The 22210-nt window shown below is 49.5% G+C and overlaps 2 protein-coding genes across 2 annotated transcripts in view; one reads left to right on the forward strand and one right to left on the reverse strand.

The window, feature by feature from the left end:
- FAM110A (family with sequence similarity 110 member A) overlaps positions 1–22210 on the forward strand; it is a 139152-nt gene that overhangs the window by 75373 nt on the left and 41569 nt on the right. The gene's annotated exons all lie outside the window — the stretch shown is intronic.
- Positions 1–22210, reverse strand: part of ANGPT4 (angiopoietin 4) — a 40151-nt gene that overhangs the window by 5030 nt on the left and 12911 nt on the right. Inside the window, exons 2-7 of the mRNA XM_016937275.4 lie at positions 13222–13377; positions 11332–11453; positions 8111–8358; positions 4205–4320; positions 2784–2885; positions 1201–1367 (exon numbers count right to left, since the gene is read on the reverse strand). Of these exons, the coding sequence (XP_016792764.1) occupies positions 1201–1367; positions 2784–2885; positions 4205–4320; positions 8111–8358; positions 11332–11453; positions 13222–13377 (911 nt within the window). The remainder of the gene's footprint in view (positions 1–1200; positions 1368–2783; positions 2886–4204; positions 4321–8110; positions 8359–11331; positions 11454–13221; positions 13378–22210) is intronic.

A 22210-nucleotide genomic window follows, 5' to 3' on the forward strand; every position in this document is an offset into this window, starting at 1 on the left:
TACTTGGGAGGCTGAGGTGGGAAGGTCATTGGAGCCTGGGAGGTCTGGGAGGTCAGGGCTGCAGTGAGCTGTGATCATGCCACTGCACTCCAGCCTGGGCAACAGAGTGAGCCCTGTCTCAAAAAAGCCTTTGCTTTGGTGGCCAGTGGCTTAAATGGGACTCAGCTGGAGGAAACAGTGGGGGCATATCACTGAGAAGTTCCCAGAAGTGGAATCAGGCATAAAGTTCAGGAGGACAGAGAGTCATTCAGAGATCCCTTGCGGGGAAGCGACCTTCCCACCAGTGGAGGTATTCCAGCACGGCTGGATGATGATTGCAACTATGGAGGGAATCTATGAAGAACCAGATGACATGTGAGATTTTTTGCAGCCCTGTGAGTGTGAATCCTGGTTCAGAGATAGCCAGGACCCAGGCTTATCTAAAAGATCCTTAAATTTCTCTGAGAGGCAATATCATGTTGTGGAGACATCATGAGTTTTGGCAGCAGGGAGATCTGAGTTCAAATTCCAGCTCATTTAACTTGTAACTTTGGGCAGGATACTTAAACTTGGCGTCTCAGTTTCCATATTACTAAAGTAGGTACAGTAATGCCTACTTCAAAGTGTTGTGGGGAAGATTAAATGGAATAATGGTGCCTGGAACATAGTAGGTGCTTAATAAATGCTAGTTCCTTTTCCCAAATATACCAAGAACCAGGCTGAGGAAGGGGTGAGAAACCTTGATGATCTTACAAGATCGTCATGTTTAAGCTCATCCTGCTATTGAAGAAGCAGAAGCTCAGAGAAGCCAGACTGACTTGTCCAGGTTCCCAAAGCAAGCTGGAGCAAGGCCACAATGAGTGCAGGAATTTCAACTTCCGGCCCAGGGACCCTTCCACCCAGCCCCAGGGCATAGGACAGGCTGGGCAAGTCACCTCCTTTTGCTTCTGGGTCTCTGTAAAAAGGCTGACTTGGGGTGACTGACCTTGGAAGACCCCTTCTTGCTCCTCGGATGGCAGCGCCAATGACATTCTTTCCACTCCACCCAGTGGCTAGGACGTGCTGAGTGCTAACCAGCCGCCTCCAGATCCCATGACGTGCACCCAAATGGGGGACAGATGGTAGGAAGAGGAGACGCCCAGAGACTGACCGTTGGAGCAGACTCTGTAGACACTAGCCTGGGGACCCCAGCCCCCACAACGGCCTGGGCCCCGAACCCACCTGTATAACTGGTTCTCACTGCCCAGGTGGAAATGTTCGTACTGGGCATAGGCCTCGTGGCCTTCCCAGTCTTGCAGCTCCACACGCAGAGAGTAGGCTGCCCTTCTGGTGAGCTGGTGCACCACTTCATTGCCCAGCCAGTGCTCCCCAGCTGGGTCTCCGAAGCCCTATAGGGAGGGGAGCGTGGGGTGAGACTCATGCTGAGGAGGAGGCCATGTCCCTGGCTGAGGAGCTGGGCTGGGCCAGGCTCCAGGGCTACTTATACAAAACCACTGTGCTTAATGATTGAGTTCATAAGTACAGTGTAGGCAGGACTGGGAGTGGGAGCCCTCCACCTGCTAGAGGGAAAAGACTAAGCCTTTTGTAAGTGTAAAAGCCTGTTAAAAGTGATTGAAATCACATTCCTCTGAAGTTCAAGAACAGGAAAAACTAATATTTGGTGACTACCTTTGGTGGAGTATTGACTGGGAGGGGGCACAAAGTGGGCTTCTGGGGTGCTGGGAGTGTTGTACATCTAGCACTGAATGGTGGTCACGTGGTTAAATACGTATCTAAAGGCTCACTGAGCCTTACACTTTATTTGTGCGCTTAGCCACATGTACGTTAAACCTCAACAAAAATTAAATAAAATATTTCAATCAGCTACATAAATAGTAGAGCAAACTTTGTTCAGTGACAGCGCAGCCACTGCAAGATTTCAGCAACACAGAAATGTAAAACTGAGAGTGTGGGGAATGTCATGTCCCAATGCCCTCGGACAGAACAAGAATTCAGCACCAAGGACAGGGGCACACCCAAGGCCCGCTCCCCAATTTAGTCACAGTGCAATGCGGGTTAGCCTGATGGTTAATATTCAGGGTTCTTTTGTGTATTTCTGCACCTGGACACCCTATTCCTCCTTGCCATTTTAATGGTTGTTTAAAGCCCAATTAGTTCAAAACACTCATAACTTAATTTGGTATTTATTTTTAAGTATTCCTTAAATGAACAGCAAGCAGACGCAAATAATAGAACTGCTGTATCACTTTGTGGGTATCTTTTTCTATTTCTTTGGCTTTGAAAACTTTAAGAGCTTTTAAGTATTTTAAGTCAGCTTGGCAAAAAATCCTTTGTTCAAAACCTAATTAAAAAATTGGAAAACAATCGGGCTTCTCATCTGATAAAATCCATGTGATCTTTGGGCCTGCAATTCCTCGTTAATGAATCTCTCCTGCAGATATGATCATAGATGTATGAAAAGACAAGAAACTTCATTAAAGCAACGCAGTCAGGGTTGACTGGGGGGATTTTTATTCTGTCTCCTCCTTTGTATTCTTTAAAAAATTAGAAATGTATATTTTTTTTAAAAAAAATTAAAACAAAAATAAAGCTAAACTTTTTTTCTTAGAACATATGTCAGAACTTTCAGAAAGAACATTCAAATTCAGGTGATGGGGTCCCATAAAGCAGATGTGCACTGTCAGCTTTAGATGAGTTGATTTTTTCTGGGGGAGGAATGAGGGCAAAGCAGTCCCCTTCCAACAGCCCAGCCCCCGCCCCAGGTTTCAGAGCAGAATGGCCCCTCCCCAAGGCAGCAGGGTTACCTGTTTGTAATCCTTCCAGTTCCGCTGGAAATTCACGGTGCCATTCTCACGGCGCTGGATGAGGGTCCACCTGCCTCCACTGCTCTGCAGGTCACAGAACACCTGGAGGGGGTGGGCAAGGCACAGCTGGGAGCCCTTGGAGGTAGCCAGAGGCCAGGCCTGTGCTAGCCCAAATGTGGCTAAGCAGACAGACCCCCACAGAGCAACAGGTGAGCCTGGGGGTCCTGGGCATCAGAAAGATCCAGGCTTAAATTCCCCACCCATTGTCATCATTTTTCTAAAGTGGTGGGTAAGGAATGACCTCTCAGAGCCTTCCTCTCATTTGTAAAATGGAGATTCATACCTTAATGCCTCAGTCTCTCACCTGCCAACTGGGGTTGTGAAAATTAAACGAGATGAGTCACGTAAAGTGTTTAGAACAGTGCCTGGCAATACTAGGTAAACGGAAGCTTGACCTCTTTTTGTTGAAAGGAGAGGTTAGCAGGTGTGTGAGAAGTGTAAAAGACAACCTGGAGACAAACAGAGGCATTCTCCTTAGTATATTAACAGGGGGTGAAAGGAAATAGAGCAATGGTAATACTAGCAATTTGAGGGCCGAGGAGGGAGGATTGCTTGAGCTCAGGAGTTTCAGATCAGCCTAGGAAACACAGAGAGACTTTGTCCCTACAAAATGTTTAAAAATATTAGCCAGGGCATGGTGGCATGTGTCTGTGGTCCCAGCTACTTGGCAGGCTGAGGCAGGAGGATCACTCGAGCCCAGGAGGTCAAGGCTGCAGTGAGCTGTGATCATGCCATTGCACTCCAGCCTGGGCACCAGAGCAAGACCCTGTCTCAAAAAAAAAAAAAAAAGGGAATTATGAAGTGGGAATCTGCTAGTTGTTTCCCTTCTAGGCCTGGCTCTCAGACCCTCCCTCCTGACATCCGTGCTCTTCTCTGTCACCCTTCTTATCGGATGACTTGACCTTAAATTTTAGGACAACCTTGGGAGCCACTCATTGAAAATGGTGGCACCTCTATTAGCCCTGGTTTCTAATTTCCCACATGGAGCAGAACCCCAACTCCTGCCTTCAACTGGACTATATGTAAACTAGAGAGAAACGTCTTTGGGCTAAGGCCCTGGAATTTTGGGGGTTGTTTGTAATATCAGCTATCATCATCTTAACCAACACTGAACTATTTTGTGCTGTTCCAGTTAAAGCACCTCTGAAGTGATGCTGGTTAAGGATGCACTTCCAACTTTGGGAACTTCTGCTTATCCCCACAATCTGATCCCTGACTGCTGGGAAGTCAAAGCCACCCCTACACCTCTGGTATTTCAGATACTGGACAAAGCCTGATCCCGATGGGGTTGGGGGTATCTGTTTGGGAAGCCCTTGGCTCAGCACCCTCTAACAGCCACAGTTCCCAGGGAGCCCCCTAACCTTCCTGGGCTTCGTTGCATTGGACACCTGGATGGTGTAGACACCACTGGCACTGGCCCCAGAGCGCTGGATCTCTGCACAGTCCTGGAACACCTGCTCACCTGCCATTATGAAGGCTGCAAAGGGACAACACAAAAGTCAGTTGGAGGTGGGCAAGGAAAGAGAGAAGGGGCCAAGTGGGCATGCCTGCCTGCTTTGTGCCAGGTTCTGGGTTGGGAGGTGCTGGGGACAGGGAGATGAGTCAGACCTGGGAAGATTTCGTAGAGGAGGTGACAGTAAGCTGGAACCTGTGTAATGAGCAGGAGTTGCCCAGTGGAGAAGGGGAAGGTGTTCCAGGCAGAAGAAACAGCATATGCAAAGGCCCCAAGGTAGGAAGGGCCCTAGTGTGTGCAGAGGACAGGGCATGGGGAGGGGAACTAAGGCTGAGGCCAAGCAGAGGAAATGACTCACACCGTGAGAGAGGAGTTGAGACCAGGGAGGCTGCTTGCTATATGATGCAACTGAGAGGGTAGAACAAGGCTGGCACAGAGAAGGTGGGGAAGGAAAAGGAGAGAGGAAGCTGAGATTTCAGCAGGGCCAAGTCAGCCTTGAATGCCAGGCTGCGGAGCCCAGATTCTCTGGGCTGAGAAAGAGCACTCTGTCCAGAGTGTGGAGGGGGGCCTGGAGGGGATGAGACTCAAAGCTGGGAGGCCAGAGAGGAGGCTGCTAGAGTTTTCTGGGAGAGAGTTACTGGGGCCTGAACTCCAGTGAGGCACTTCCCATTTCACAGACCAGGAAACTGAGGCCCAAGAGTGAGGCAACTGGCCCAAGGGCACACAGCCAGGTAAGGCAGAACCTTCCTTCTTTGGAGCTCCCTTGGGTGGGAAGCTGTGGGCTCCCCTTCATAGCCCACCCTTTTGGCTGGATCTCCCTGCTGCCCTGGGCATATGCTCCCTTATTCTGTCCTCCCTTGAAGCTGACTGCTGGCCTTAAAGGGCCCCTGTTTCTTCCCTCTGGACTACATGAGATCAGGATAGTATTAATGACTAAAACCTACCAGGGGTTTCTAGGCCTGGCCTGGAAAAAGTGACTGTTGACAAACAAAGTGCAGAGATTTAAAATCTCCTCTGTCTCAATTAGTGGAATCCAGTTAGAGGTTTGAACTATGATTCTACCAGAATCCAATCTCTCTGGGTAGGCAGGTACCCAGGATGGGGCTAAAATTCCAGATGGATAGGTTGTCAACACCAGCGAGGAACCAGGAGGCTACCACAGAGTGGGACTTCCTGGTTTGGTTTTACATCTGAACTTCAGGGATCCCAGATCCTGGATCTGGGGCACTTGTCCAGAGAAGGCTATTGCTCTCATGTCACAAATGAGATGACTAAGACCCCCAAATCAATCCCAGTTCACTCACAAGCATTTCCTGGGCAGTGGAGACCCCTGCCCCACCTGTTGGCACCCCCTTAGCTCCCCATGGGGAATTGGAGTCCAGCCAAGCATGAGGAGGCTGTTGGCCTCAAGGTGAGCAGGGATGGGCTGAACCTCACCCAGTAAGGCAAGGACAGAGCCAGGGTTGGCCTGAGATTTCCAGCCACCCTTTCCAAGGCTCTGTTCACTGTTATTTTCCTTAGTCTACAACAATATCAATAACAATAACAACAATAATATCAACACAAAAAGTGAAATACTCATCATGTATTGTAGTGTTTCCAAGGTGTCATGTAATGCCAGGGGTAGTTTGGGGCCAGGAAAAATATTTTTGGGAGGCATAAGAATAGGATGGACTGATATTGATATGCAACAGTTTGATCTGGTCCTCCTCTGAATATCTGGGCTGGTAATTTGTACCAGTCTCCCTCGCTTTTGTGCGTAGGCACTGTGCTGAACCCTTTTGTATGCAGGAACTCATCTGATTCTCTGTGCAAGAACTCTATGAGATGATTATTCCCGTTTTACAAGTAAGAAAAATTGAGGCTCTGAGAAGTTAAATAAATGACCTGTATGAAGTTCCAGTGCTAATTAATAAGTGAAGGAGCCAGGGCTTGAACTCCGGCCCATCTGACTGCAAAGCCAGTGCCCTTCCTCCTACACATCTTCCTTTGGATTTCCACCACTGAGCATACGTAAGGTTGGGCAAACAGCCTGCACGAACAATTGCTGCTTTTATATCATGCACAAGTTTGGTCTTTTCTGCCTGTGCCCGTGTCCTTGTAACCTTCTGAACCAAACTCCCCAGTGCCTGGGAACATCAGAAGACTTGACTCTCTTCTCCTTTCACCAGCCTCCACCTGACTGGGACAAAGCCATGCAGAGAGCTAGTGCTCCCTTCCTGCTAGACTTCAAGGATGCCTGGTTCCTGTGCCCCATCTCCATCCAGCCCTCTCTTCTACACCTGGTGACTGAGTCTCTCCTTCAGTTTCTCCATCCAGAAGGGGGTGAAAGCAACTGCCTAGTGTCCTTCCCTGGTGATAGTGGAGCACGGGGGACAGGGTGTTTGGGCAAAAGGTGCCCAAGGTGAGGTGCCCAACACAACCTCCTACTCAGACGATTGAGCAGACATTCAGCCTCAGCTGGGGACTGGGTTACCAGTGGGTTAGTGGGAGGCATTGGGCCCAGGCCCTGTGCCTTGGGCTGAGCTACAAGAAACCCACACATGGGAGGAATTCAGGCAGCTCAAGGCCAGGTCTGTGCATACGCCAGTAATGGGTTCAGGTTCATCCACATGTCGCGATTTGGAAGGTGTCTACTTTTCCTACCTGTAGCTTCCTTAGGCCTCAAACCCCTACTCAGCTGGGTCTGCCGGACTGAGATGGAGCCAGGGTGGAATCTTCTGCCCTCAAATCCTTGTCAGCCCTGGTGGTGCCTGGAGCGCCATCACTATTGGGTCTTAAAGGCTTTCCAGCCTTCCACTATGGATCCAGGAGCAGCGGTAGCTCCTTTGGTCTTTCTCTCTCATCAGGACATCTCCACTCATGGTTCCAGTCAGAGCTTCTTGAAAGTAGTCCCACTCTGTTCAAAAGCCTCCCATGCCCCCTGCTAGCCTCAGGCTAAGAGCCCTTCTCCTTCGCACAGCCTTTGGACCTGTCTATTTTTATGGTCTGGAAACTTCAGGAACACTGATAGCTGAGCATCTGGCACATATTATGCACTCAAAAACCATGTATTTCTTTCTCCTTCCCTTTGGGACCCGTAAACCAGGGATTGGACATTTTTGCAAGAGACAGGGGCTGTGACTGTGCATTCACTGCTGTATCCCCAGCACCCAGCACTGGGCCTGCCACACAGTAAGTGCTTAGTAAATGTCTGTTGACTGAGTGATTGCAGCTGGGGCCAAGAATGCCTTGGACACCCCAAGTAGGCCGTGTTAGAAGGAGTCAGTGACAGCCTGGGAGCCCAGCCCAGCATTGTTTTCTTGACCCAGAAGCCAGGGCCAGGGATGCCTCTTCACTTCTGTTTGGCCCTCTTGGGCTTAGGGGCAGGGGCATTAAGATGAGAGAGGTCCTTGGGGTGCATTGAGTCCAACCTCCCAGTTCCTCCCATTCTACAGCTAGGAAAACTGAGGCCCAGGGAGGGGTAGGACAAGCCCAAGAAAGTGGGGCTGGAGAATGAATCCTGGAGACCAAACTTGTCAGTCTGGATTGCTGTTGCCCTCATCCTCGCCTCCAAAACCCATGGGTAAACTGAGGCCAAGAGAGGGGCAGGGGCATGCCCAAGGTCACCCATGGAATCAGGGGACAGGGCCTGGATTGGGATTGTTGTTGACGCCATTATTACTGTTTCTTGTTGTTTCTATTTCACAGATGGTCGGGGAGGGTGGGGCCCGCAATGGCTCCCAGGCGCCCAGAGACCCTGGAGGGTGAGCAGGGTCTCCCTCCCCTCTCCTGCCCGTCTTTAGCCACACTGGGGGGCACACCGCTCACTCACCCGGGGCCGAGGCGTTAGCCCTTTCTTGCACCAGGTCACGCAACACCACCAGCAGCTGGCGCAGGCTGTGCTGCTGGTCCTGCAGGACGCTGGAGTTGTGCCTGACACCGCGCAGGCCGCGCTCGATGTTGGTGAGGGCGGCGCTCTGGCGGCTCAGCGTGTTCAGCAGCTTCGCCTTCTTGCTGAGGATGCTGGCCAGCTCCTCCTGCTGCTTGGTCTCCAGGGCCTGCAACCGCTTCTCGAGCGCGCTGCGGGGTAGGGGGCGCACAGAGGTGAGCCTGGCATCCTCGCGAAGCACGCACCCCCGCGCGCCTCCCCGGGCCCTGGAGCCCCTGCAGCCCGACGATGAGACTCAAGTGTGGTGGAACGTCCCGTGCCCACTGTAGGCACAGACTGAGGAGGGGAGAAAAGAGATACCCGGCCCTGGAGAAATATAGATTGAGGTTTAGTGGAAGAAAGAGGTGGCGTGGGAGGGACACCAGCAGCTGGGTAGCTATTATCAAATCCCAAATGTGCTTGCTTTTTGACCCAGCAGTCTACTCTCAGGAGATATCCTCTAGGGAGCATGGTCAAGAATGGCCCTGGGGACTTGCTTGTAATAGAAAAACCAACCAACCAACCAACCAAAAACGATATAGCCTAGATGCCCAAAAGCCAGGACTGGCTGAATCCGTTGCGTTTTGGTGTCCCTGGAAATGTTCCGCAGTCATGAAGGAGGAGGCATTTGCACAGAATTGGAAAGATGCCCAGGACTTGGGGCACATCAGGTCTAACCCCATGTGTGGCAAGAGAAGAAAGTATTAATGTAAATAAAGAGAAATGGGGTGAACATATAGGAGAAGGCTGGAGAGACCGCAGTGCTGCCTGAGTTTGGGAAGAATATGAAAGAAATTCCCTCAAGTGCTGTGACTTCTGCAGAGCAGGTTTGAGTGGATGAAGATGGAGAGGAGGAAGATGGGGGCAGGATGGAGGGCCCGACTTTCACTTTTACTTTGTACAGGTTCCTGTTGTCCGATGATATTATAATAATCAAGAGACATTTTTTGTCATGGATTTAGAAGCAAAGAGGAGTTTTTCAAAAGAAAGCCTTAGACTCAGCTCTTTCTTTTTGGACATTTTATCCTCCAGATTTACTCACGTGTGTGAAATGAGATATGGAAATGTTACTCATCGTATCGCTGGTTGGATTAGTAAAAGGCTGGAAGCAACCTCAATATCCATTAACTGGGGACTGGAGGAATAAAAGCAGGGACCACATATGGTGGAGCATTATAAAGGTGGAGAAAAGGATGAGCAAGCATGTCATGCAGTTATAGAATCTTTCCAAGGTAACTGAATAATAATTTGTAGAAACAAGGTATAAACAAGTAGTAGGCTACATTTGGGCTTAAAAAGGATAAAAATGGGAATGTACAGATGCTCCAAAATGTATGATAGGGCTATGTCCTAATAAAGCCATCGTAAGTTGAAAATGTCCTAAGTCAAAAACTCATTTAATACACCTAACCTGCTGAACATCCTAGCTTAGCCTAGACCACCTTAAACATGCTTAGAACACTTACGTTAGCCTGTGATTGGGCACGATCATCTAGCACAAAGCCTATTTTATAATAAAATGTTGAGTAGCTTATGTAAGGTATTGATATTGTACTGAAAGAGAAAAACAGAATGGTTGTATGGGTACTCAAAGTACAGTTTCTACTGCATGTGTATCACTTTCATACCATTGTTAAGTCACAAAATTGCAAGCCCAACCATTGTAAGTTAGCAATCTTCTGTATGTATGTGTTTGCATATTCATAAGAAACCCTGGAATGTCAGCTTATAGGATGTCAGCTTCACGAGGACAGGGGCTTTTGTCTCTTTGTTCACTTCTGTATCCACAGTGTCTACAATAGTGCCTGACACATGAAAAGAGTTCGAAAAATAATTGTTGGTTGAATGAATGGAAGGATACACCAGAAACTAGGAACAGTGGCTACCTCTGGCTTGGGTGGGTGGCTGAGAGACAGGGCTGGGAGGGAGACATTTTACTGTATATCCATTTGTGCCAACTCATTCTGCAGACTAAGAAATTGGGTCCAGCTAGGGCAGAAGAAATTTCCTCTGGACTCCCAATTATGCTGCAGGAAAAGAGAGAATTGGGGCACACTGAAATTCTAGAATTCCTGCCCTGTCTTCATGGGCCAAGAGTTTACTGATGACTTCCTCCATCCTCACTGATTTCTAGACACCTAGTGTTAATTTAGAGTCATTGAAAGTGTCCCAGTCCTTGCCACTGAGACCTTGGGTTGGGAGAGTAAGAAGATGGGCAGATTGTCATTAATTGCACCCAGATTAGAGAGAGCTGGGGGATCTTATGGCCTTATCCTGAACCGGCATGTGAACAGCAACATCTTGCCTGATTCATAGGCCTGTGGCTTGTTCAGTGGGTAGATTTTGCCTTCTCCAGAACCCTGACTTTGGCAGCTTTTTTCTTCACTCAGCTTGAAACTGAGGTGAAATCAGCCTTAGCTGCCAGATTTTTCTGCTTTGTCTAAACCTTATGACCGCTTTTTTTTTTTTTGTAATTTAAAGGGTGTTCCCCTGATGCCCATTTGCTTATAAATGCAAAGACTCTCTGACAGTGTAGACAAGAACCTGGTAACTGTGGTTGTTTCTGGGAAAGGAATCGTAGATAGCACCAGATTTATTTATTTGCAAAGAAGTAAAGCCAATAAAGTTTACCGGATGGATAGTATGGTGGGTGAATTAGATCTCAATAAAGCTGTTAAAATTTACGAGATAAATAAAAGAAGGAGGAAGGAAGGAAGGAAAGGGAAAGAAAGAATCAGGGTGTCCTGGGCCCCAGGAAGATGCCTATCCCCTGTCCCACCCAGTGCAGGGGCCCGGCAATGTGCTTGCCTGGCCCCTAGCCCAGCCCCGTATCCACTCTCATTTCCAGCCTCAGTCTAGACTCCAACCCTGGTTTCAGTCCTTCCCCAGCAGGGGCTATTCCCAGCTCTAGTTTCAGCCCTAACTCTCAGGATACCTCCTTGCCCCAGTCCTAATCCAAACTCCTAGGTCTGGCCGCAGGCCCTATCCCAGACACCAGCCCACGTCCAGCTTCCGGTCCTGGCTCCAGCCCCAGTCCTAGCCCTGGCTCTGGTGCCTGCCCTAGGTCCTAAACTTGACTCCAGCCCCAGCCCCTGTCCTAGTCTGGTGCCAGGTGCCACACCCACCTGTTTTGGCCCTGAAGCTGCTGGAGCTTCTGCCTCTGTAGCAGCAGCTGGTTCTCCAGCTTGTTGGTGGACAGAAAGGTCTCTGGCATCTGGGCATCCATTCTTGATGTCTGGTTCAGGAGCTGCCCCAGCAAGCAGAAGCAGGTAGGGGGCTGCGTAAGCGCTACAGGAGCCCTGCCCAACCACCCACCTGCCCACAGGCCCTGCCACTCCAGAAACTTACCCATTTCCACTCTCCCAGTCATAGTTCCTGTGGCTACTCACTCACAGGCCCTGACTTAAGCTTATTACCTGCTTCCCAAATTTGCCTTTCTCCATCACTGCAATGGCAGCTCCATTCTCCCTGCTGCTTAGGCCCCAGGAGCTGTCATCCCTGTCCCCCACATCCAACTCATCTGCAGGTCCTGTCAGCCTTGCCTTCCAGGTGGCCCCTGACCACCTCTCTCCTGCTCTGTGGCCCTCACTCTGGCCCTGGACTCCTCCCTCATTGCCTGCAGTCTATTCTCTACTCAGTAGCCTGGGGCTGCCTCTTAAAACATGTTTGCTCTGTTCAAAAGCTTCCTGTGGCTCCCATCTCATGCAGCGGAAATGCCCCAGTCCTCACCGTGGCCTGCAAGGCCCTATGGTGTGATCTGTCCCTATCACTTCTCCAGCTCCTTGCCTGCCACTCTCCTCCTGGTCACTCCAGCATAGTGGTCTCCTGATGTTCTTGAACCTGCCAGCACGTCCATCCTCCCTCCGGGCCTTTGCACATGCTGCATCCCTTGTCTGGAGCACTCTCTGCAGTAAGCCTGGCTGCAGCCCTACCTTCTCCATGGCCCTTCCTGGCCTTGCTGTATGAGCTTGCAGCTCTCATCCCCCCCACCACTCCCAATGCACCCCCTCTCTTGCTCTCTCTTCCATGCTATTTTCTCCTTAGCGCTGTCATTGGCTAACATATGCAGACATGTGTTGCTTAATGACGGAAAGATGTTGTAAGAAAGTCGTCATCATGCAATTTCGTCATTGTGCAAACATCATAGTGTGTACTTACACAAATCTAGATGGTATAGCCGCCTGCATACCTAGGCTATATGAGACAGCCTATTGCTCCTAAGCTACAAATCCATACAGCATGTGACTGCACCCAATACTGTAGGCAGTTATAACACAGTGGGAAGTATTTGTGTATGCATATCTAAACATAGAAAAGGTACAATAAAAACAGCATACGATACTCTTATGGGACTGCTGTTGTCTATGTGGCAAGTTGTTGACTGGAACATTAAGCAGTGCGTAACCATATATGTCACTTATCTTTTCATTTTCAGGGGAAGCTTCACAGGAGTAGAAATGTATGCCTGCTTTGTTTCCTGCTGTATACTAGACACCAGTCTTCTCAAGCAGTGCCTGGCACACGGGGGATCAAACAAACGGGCACAAACTTGTGTCTATTTGTTACTCACTTTTTCATCCACTGACTTCCCTACCCTTCATTTATTCACTAGTTCCTTCCCAGCTCTTTGCTGCTCAGATACCTCTTCTCTCCAAGTCCTTGGCCCCAGAGGCCCAATGAATTGTTTCTTATCCATCTTCCCCTGGCACATTGTAAGTCCTCTGAGGGCAAGGGAGCTGTGCTACTATACCCCTCATTCCAGTGCCCAGCACAGACCCAGGCACTGAAGTTACAGAGGCAGAAAAGGCAAGCCCAGCATCCACCCCCCAGGGCTCATAGCTTGGAGAGAGATAGTTTTATGACAAGTTCATCAGGGAGGAGGGACCCCGGGGGCTACAGGCCCAGAGGAGGCCTTGACCCTACTCAGGGTCAGAGATCAAGGTAAGATGACTGGGGCTACGAACCAGCCTGGCCAGCCACAGGCCCTCAGTGCCCACTCAGTCACCCTGTGTTACCTGAGCCTCCATGTCGGTCAGCTTGCGGGTCTGGGCAGTGGTCTGGTTCAGGAGGCTGGTGCCCAGCTCTAGCATGGGGACCGTCTGATTCTGGGCCATTTGCTGCTGGACCTGCTCCAGCTTCGACCTCAAGATCGTCTTGATGGACCTCTCTAGCTGTGGGAGACCATGGGCTGGGGTCACGGGGGAGGGGCTGGGGGAAGCCCCCTGTCCCTCCCACGTGTCACCACGGGAGGGCACTGAGCAGCCACTTGAGGCCTCCCTGGCTCAGAACATACCGGGCCAGGTCAGGCCACCATTACCTCTTGCCTGGACTATCCCAGTAGATTTTTCCCTGGGAGGGATTTATATGCCTGTTTTGTCTGCCTCTCTGCTTCCATCCTCGTCCCCTGCACAGTCCATCCCCCACTAGGCAGCCAGAGGGATCCTGCTAAACCTAAGTCAAGTCACGCTCCTCCTTTGCTCAGAATCTTTCCAGGGTTCCTATCTCACGCAGAGGAAAAGCCATGACTGCAGGTTCCTCCGTGACTGGGCCTGCCACCACACTCTCATTCCTCTCCTATTCCCCTCTCCCTCACTTACTTCAATCCCGATGCAATGGCTCCATGACATCCCTCTAACGAAGCGAGCATGTGCCCACAAGCTGTTCCCTCACTGTTCCCTCTGGAATCCTCCCCCAACCCTGATCCGCATCTGCGTGGCACACATCCTCATGCTGTTTCTTCATACCACTTATCACCACCTGACTTTTTAAAATCACTATCTCTCTTTTTATGTCTGTTGTCTGTTTCTCTCTCTAGAATGTCAATTCCATGAAGCCAGGGACTTGGTTTTGCTCACTACCTTGTTTCTATGTTTAGCACAATGCATGGTGCACAGTGAGTGCTCATAAATGTGCGTTCAATGAATTGATGAAAAAGGGGAAACAGCAAGGGTCAGAGCACAGCGCCCAACCACATGCTCCTTCCCCAGGTTCCTCAGGGTGAGTCAGCCAGCAGGGAGTGGGAATGCATCTCTCCCTTGTACAAAGAGTTTGCAGGTCCATTGGCCAAGCTGTGTTTTCTATCTTCAGATCCCCTCCATCTGCCAAATGGGGCTGGACTGGCCAGTCTCCAAGAGTTCTCCCAGCTCTGATGTTCTGGGATCCCACATGCAAATGTTCATTTCTTTGACAGGGCTGCTCTCTTTCCCAAGGGCAGGAGAGCTGGTCTGGCATGACACCAGTATGCTGTTGTAAAGGTGAACAGTGTGTTCTCAGGGCTTGGTGCCTGCAGGCAGAGAGCCAGCTCCCCTCCACCATTGCCTCTCCATTCGGCACACATGCTGGCCTCTCACCACGCCCCCCACCCCTGTCCCTGGCTCCTTCCCTTGCCCTCTCACTCAGTCTTTCAGAAGCCAACTGGACAGCTCTCAGGGTCCTTGGGAAGATGGGTGCTCCCCGGGAGAGGTGGTGACCTTGGCTCGGGCCAGGCTCCAGCCACTTCCTCCTTCATCTCTTCTCCCTTCTCCCATCTTGACTGTTCACTCCCATCCCTTCCTCACCCTGGAGTGTTTCAAAGGGAGCAAGTTCCATTATCACATCCTGGAGCGGGTGCTTGTGGGCGGTAGTAGTACTGGTTAGAGCTGTGTTTCTCCAAGTGTGGTCCTTCCGTCAGCATCAGCTGAGAGCTCATTAAAACTGTGAATTTCCAGGTCCCACCCCAGACCTCCTGAACCAGAAACTCTTAATGGTGCCCAGCCATCTGTGGTTAACAACACCCCTGGCTGAGTCAGATGCCTGCTCAAGTGTGAGAGCCCTTGATGCAGAGTAGCAGCAGGGACTGAAGACCAGAGAGACACCCCTCTTTCTTTCCCTGCATCATCAGCCCACCCCCTCCCTGCAGCACACAAGCATGTGCTAACAGCTTCCATCTAAAAACTAACTCCACAGCCTCTCTGGCTGCTTCTCCAGTTTCTCTGATCTCATCAACACAAAACTTCTACAAGTTGTCTCCATTTTCTCACCTTCATACCCACCCTCACTTAAAAAACAACAACAACAACATAACGTTAATAATAAAACGATGTGACGTTTCACACATACAAAAAAGCATAGAGGCCAGGTGCGGTGGCTCACACCTGTAATCCCAGGACTTTGGAAGGCTAAGGGGAGTGGATCATTTGAGCCCAGGAGTTTGAGACCAGCCTGGGCAACATGGTGAAACTCCATCTCTACTAAAAATACAAAAATTAGCCAGCCATGGTGGCATAAGCCTGTGGTCTTAGCTACCCAGGAGACGGAGGCAGGAGGATCGCTGGAGCCTGGGAGGTGGAGGTTGCGGTGAGCTGAGACACACCACTGCACTCCAGCCTGGGTAACAGAGTGAGACCGTGTCTCAAAAAAAAAAAAAAAGTATAGAGAATAAATATAGCCCATAGTGCTCATCCTCCTGTATACCTCCAGTCATGTCTCTCCATCCTGGGAGGTCCCTTTGCCTTTCGGGGTCTCACTGTTGCCCAGACTGGAGTGCAGTGATGTGATCACGGCTCACTGCAGCCTGAAACTACTGGCTTCAAACAATCCTCCCACCTCCCAAATAGCTGGGACGACAGGCGAGCACCACCACGCGCAGTTCCCCCCTTCGCTCTTTAATTCACCTTGTCATAGATAGCCCTCCTTGACACTGCACTCAAGGGACACTCCATCTTGCTTGACATCTCAGGAGCAATCACCTGGATGGCCACTCCCTGTTGCTGGACGACTTCCCCCCAGTCCTGGTTTCCTCCTAGCCCCTAACCACCCACTCTCTGACTCCTTCTTTACAGACTCCTACACGGCAGGGCCCCCATGGCCCAGTCCTGGGTCCTTGTCTCTATGTACATTCACTCTCTAGGTCAGGGGTCCTTAATGAAGAACCCACAGGCTCCATGAACTTGAGTGAGAAAAAAAATCACATTTTTTGTCCACTAATCTGCAATTAAAATTTGGCATTTCCTTCAATTACGAGCCTAGGTCACAAACCACAGCCATACTAGCAGGTCCTGAGAGCCATTACCAATAGAAATCCCAAATATTTTCATGTCACAACACACTCTTACGGTATCTTAAAACATTGTTTTTACTCACCGGGACTTTGGAATTATAGACACCACACCCACCACTGGATAATGCTATGCCTGATCACAGATTTTATTTTTCATATTTTGCTTATGATTTCCATATTACTGAGTGTTCCTATGCTTTGATTTTATGCATTTCTGAGAAAGGATTATTAAGCTTCACCAGGACCAGATGCCAAGAGGTCTGAGGATCCAAATGCATCAGGGCCCTGCCCCAGGGGCTGAGATCGGTCTTTGGACTTCCACATCCCCCTGTGCTGATGGAGCCATCACCATCTCCCACCCAGACTTCTCCCCTGCATGTCCCCAACTCGCCATCTCTGCATGGTTTCCAATGAGCATCTCAAGCCCAGTGTGAAACTCTTCATTCCTCAGCTCCCATCGCCCCTGTCCCTGTAACTCCCACCCCATGCTTCGAAATCTTTCCCATCTCAGGAAATGGCTCCACCCAGTTCTGAAGCCCCAAACCCAGACCTCAATCTTAACTTCTCTTTTTCTTAGCGGCCACACTCAACCCACTAGTAAGTCCTGCCCACTGTGATCCCAATTTGGATTTCAAATCTGTTTACTCGCCTTATTCTGGGCCAGGCTGCCCTCCTCTCCATGGGTCTGCCTTTTGTGCCTTCCTGTCTTTAACCCCTCTGTCAGCTCCCAGGAGATTCTTTTTTTTTTTTTTTTTTGCAGTTGCAAGATTTAATAGCATGAAATAGAGTGAAAACAGAGCTCCCATACAAAGGGAGGGGACCCAAAGGGGGTTGCTGTTGCTGGCTCGAATGCCTGGGTTTACATGCCAATCCTTGTCTCTCCCACTGTGCTCTCAGGCAATAGATGATTGGCTATTTCTTTACCTCCCATTTTTGCCTAATTAGCATTTTAGTGAGCTCTCTGATTGGTTGGGTGTGAGCTAAGTTGCAAGCCCCATGTTTAAAGGTGGATGCGGTCACCTTCCCAGCTAGGCTTAGGGATTCTAAGTTGGCCTAGGAAATCCAGCTAGTCCTGTCTCTCAGTACCCCCTCTCAACAGGAAAACCCAAGTGCTGTTGGGGAGGTCAGCTGATGACCGCACTAACTGCTTCCTGCTGAATTAGGGCGTAGTAGGGGTGGTGCAGTTGAGATTTCCTCGGGAGGGGTGGCTTCAATGTCATTAACATCAGAGCATGGGCTAGCAGGCTGGTCCAGGGGTCCGTGGTAAATCTTAGTCATGGACTGCATGTGAGCTCCCAGGAGATTCTAATGTGTGGCTGGCTGGGCCCACCAGCATGGATGAGGACAAATATAGCTATATCGAGTTTGGTCTCAGACTTTTTCATGCATCATTGACCTCCTAGAACCTAAATTAAACAGCAGTCATCCAGGTACTGAGCACCTGCTCCAAGTAGTCAAACAGCATATTCATGCCTGAGGTGAGACTTTCCCAGGCATCTTCCCCAAGCTTCTCATTTGCCTGAACATGGACAAACTGAGGCCCAGAAGTCTTGCCCAAGGTCACCATCTGGCAGGCTAGGCTCTAAGACTCCTTGCCTGCGGGCTGCAGAGCTGAGCTGGTGATTCAGGGCAGCTCAGGGTCCTCTCAAGTGACTGGAGCTCCCCAAGCACCTCACTGGTCCCCCACTTGTCCTGTGGTTGCAAGTGGCTTGGCAGGGCAAAGGTTACCCACAGCTGGAGCCCATCACCCAATTTGCCACACCCGCCCACCAGCACAGGCCCTGGGATGGATAATCTGGGCCAGATGGGCTCAGTTAGGCTGGGCTGGGCTCTGGAGACTAACATTGGCCTGGGTGGTGGGAGCTAGGTCTGGCCCATGGCTGAGGCACCAGCTGGAAGGGCAGGGGATGGATCCCAGTGGAGGAACTCACCCACCGTGGGATCTACTTCTCTTGTTTTTTTGGATCTACTTCTCTCTATGCCGTGCACCGACTCCAGGATTAGACCTGCCCCTTCTCCATCACTCTCAGGCTGCCGAATTCTCAGGCCTATGATGGGGTACAAAGGCCTGACCTTTTGTCACCCTTCCAGCTGGCAAAGAGACTGAGTTTTGGTCCCTGGTCTACTGCCCCATCCCCTTGGCCCTGGGTTTGAGTTCTGGCTCTGCCACACTTTCATTGTGGGCCCTTGGAGACCACTGTGTTTCTCTGAGCCCCACTTTACAGATCTGGGTCATGGGTCAGCACACCCTGCTCCTTGCTGGGGAGAGGGCATTTGCAAAGGGTCTTGAAGGAAAAGAAAGAAATTTTCACAGGCAGGGGCTGGGGGAGGAGGGGTGATTCAGACAAATAACAGGTGCAGATCCATGGATGAGCAGCCTCCGTGGCCGAGGAGATCTGCTCAAGCCTGCTTCTCTCCTGCATTATTTATATAAAATGGACATCAATTGGCGAATGGAGAAACTGCAGTCCATCCATGCAGTGGACTCCATTGAGCAATAAAAAGGAAAGAACCATTGATGCGTGCAAACACACAGATGAACCTCAGATGGATCATGAGTGAAAAATATGCAACTCCAATGGTTCCATACTGTAGGAGTCTATTTGTATGACTCTCTAAAAATGTCAGAATCTGTGATTGCCAGGGCCTGGGTCCGGGGAGGGGGTGGGGATTGATTGTTAAAGGACACGGGGGAGCTTTTTGGGATATTGGCAATGTTCTATGTCATGATTTTGCTGGTGGTTACATAACTGTATATGTCTGTCAAAACTCATGGAACTATATGTGAAAAGGGTAGATTTTGCTGTAAGTGGGTCATATCTCAATTAAAAAGCAACGCCCCCAACACAAGGTTCTATAAAATGCCGCAGATATACATATGTAACATTAAATAGATTTCCTCCAGTGAACCCCCTCACCCTCTCTGAGTTTCATTCATGTGTTCATTCAGGAATTATTTCTTGAGCACCTACTATGTGCTCATCCTGTATTAGGTATTAGATAATCAGAAATGAGCAAAATTGGTAAATTTTCTGATTCCAGGGCACTTCTACTAAATATATCAGTTGCATTGAAATCTTGATGAATGCTATGAAGAAAATAAGACAGGGTAATATGTGGGGTTGGAGGCAAGTTTAGCCAGGATGATGGAGAAAGCCCCACCAGAGAGGGCCATCTGGGCTGAGAGGCTGAGAAGAAGCAAGGTCTGGGGGAGTCAGGAGGGAGGGAATTCCAGGCAGAGGAAAAGGCAAGTGCAGAGGCCTTGAAGTGGGAGCGTGTCTGGTATTTGAGGATCAAAATGAAGATAGTAACAATGATATGCCCTGCATCTATCTCTCTTCCATGGAAAATGGTGCATGAGGTTCCTGTTTGGGAAATGCATCTTGTCAACTGCAGATAAAAATCAATGCAGAGAGAGCAGTGCTTTGTATGGATGGACCTGTGTGTGAATCACAGCTCTTAGCTTACTGGCTGTGTGACCTTAGGCTGGGGCCTCTACTGGTGTCTGAGCCTTTTCTCTAAAATGAAGATAATCATAGCTCCTTCCCCTGGGTTGTAGGGAGCATTCCTGAGATAACTCTGGTTGTAGTTACATAATGAACGCATGATAAATTCTGGTATGTCTGGGCCATAGCTTACTATGTGTCAGGCCTCTGAGCCCAAGCCTGCACGTGTACATCCAGATGGCCTGATGCAACTGGAGAACCACTAAAGAAGTGAAAATGGCTGGTTCCTGCCTTAACTGATGACATTACCTTGTGACATTCCTTCTCCTGGACAATGAGTTTCAGAAGCTCCCCCACTGAGCACCTTGTAACCCTTGCCCCTGCCCACAAGAGAACAACCCCCCTTAACGTAATTTTCCATTACCTACCCAAATCCTATAAAACTGCCCACCCCATCTCCCTTTGCTGACTCCTTTTTCACACTCAGTCCACCTGCACTCAGGTGATTAAAAAGCTTTATTGCTCACACAAAGCCTGTTTGGTGGTCTCCTTTAACGTAATTTTCCATTACCTACCCAAATCCTATAAAACTGCCCACCCCATCTCCCTTTGCTGACTCCTTTTTCAGACTCAGTCCACCTGCTCTCAGGTGATTAAAAAGCTTTATTGCTCACACAGAGCCTGTTTGGTGGTCTCTTCACACGGACGCATGTGACACTATGTAGCTGTTAAAAACAATGAGGTTGATGGCTGGGCACGGTGGCTCACACCTGTAATCCCACGATTTTGGGAGGCCAAGGTGGGTGGATCGCTTAAGCTCAGGATTTGGAGACCAGCCTGGGTAACATGGTGAAATCTTGTGTCTACTAAAAACAGAACAAAATTAGCTGAAGGCGGTGGTACGTGCCTCTAGTCTCAGCTACTTGGGGGGCTGAGGCAGGAGGATGGCTTTAGCCTAGGAGGTGGTTGCAGTGAGCTCTGATCATGCCACTGCTCTCCAGCCTGGGCGACAGAGCGAAACCCTATCTTAAAACAAAACAAACAAACAAGCAAGAATGAGGTTGAGCTACATCAGATGCTGAAAAGATGTCCCTGTCATGCTTGTGAGTAAAAAAAGAAACCAAGAGGCAGAACACTATATACAATGTGGATCCATTTGTGTGTAAGAATGATCCAAATGATGTATTTTTATACAAAAACCAAGAAGACCAAACTATTAACAGTAGCGATTTGCTTCAGGGCAGGGGGTTTCAACAGGGTGATGGTGATGGCATTTTCTTTTTACATTACCTATATTGAAATTGTTTGGATTTTAAAAGTAGAATGAGAGTGTATACAGGTATAATTAATAGAATATTTAACAAGTAGTATATAAACACTAGGATCCCTAACTGATGTCCTGGACCCCCAGGGATCTGTGAATAGAATTCAAGGAACCTGTAAACTTGCATTAAAAAAAAAAGGACATTCTTTTCCCACTAGTCTCTAACTGAAATTAACTTTTCCTGTGGTAGTGAGTATATGCCACAGGCTATTACAGTAGTGACAGCAGGGCCTGCGGCTTTGTCACTAGTAGAAACAGCAGATACTCTAATATCTCATTGCAGTGATTGTGGATATCTACGACACATTGTGTATACTCACCTCAGCCTCAAAATGGTGGAAGGTACTTGACCCACCACTCAGTCTTGTTATTTTGTGCATTAATACGGAAATAATATAGGACTATATCAGAAACCTGTTTTCTGTTATGTTGACATTTGCATCTCAAGGCAATTTGTTTCCTTTATAAATCTATGCATTTAATTTTACATTTCAAAAAAAAATTTTTTTTTCTGAGAGAGGGTCACCGGATGCCAAAGGACCCCAAGGTACAGGAAAGGTTAAGACCCCTGAAGGCCCGTCCCACACAAGGTTCCTCACTGGTGTCCCCAGTAGGCTACCAACTCTGAGAGTGCAAGGACTTTGCCTGCCTTCTGGGGCCTGGAAGACTGTCTGGATATTTGTAGGCTCTGCTGTTGACTCCAGTTATAGATGGGCAAATGGAGGTTCAGGCTCAGAGTCACTTCCCTGAGGTCACCCATCAAGCTGCAGATGCTAGATTCATCCTCAGGTCTACTGATTTGGAAGGCTGGGAGGTCAGGTCTGGTGGGTGTAAGAGGGTCAGGGCGGGGGCTGGGCGGGTGAAAGTGGTGCTTCCCTCACCCAGGGTACGACCCAGGCTTTAGCCTTGCAGCCAGTGAGCCCAGAGGATGGGGTGAACCCTGCTGCTGGCTTCTGCCTGTTGACCCAGTTCCTGGGTCTCTGCCCAGACTTGTTCCAGAACCAGACCCAAAGCACCAGGGTTTCTGTGAATGGGGGTGTGCATTAAGGAAATTTACCCTTCTAGTTGTTCAGACCCAGCCTCTCAGAGCTGCCCTGCTTTCCTTTGTCTCTCTCACATCCTGCATCCAATCTGTTGTCTCTACCCTCCGGCGCATGCAGAATCTGACCACTTCTGCCCAACCTTGCCACTTCCAC

Source organism: Pan troglodytes, chromosome 21 (assembly GCF_028858775.2).
Source record: "Pan troglodytes isolate AG18354 chromosome 21, NHGRI_mPanTro3-v2.0_pri, whole genome shotgun sequence".
Lineage (NCBI taxonomy): Eukaryota > Metazoa > Chordata > Mammalia > Primates > Hominidae > Pan > Pan troglodytes.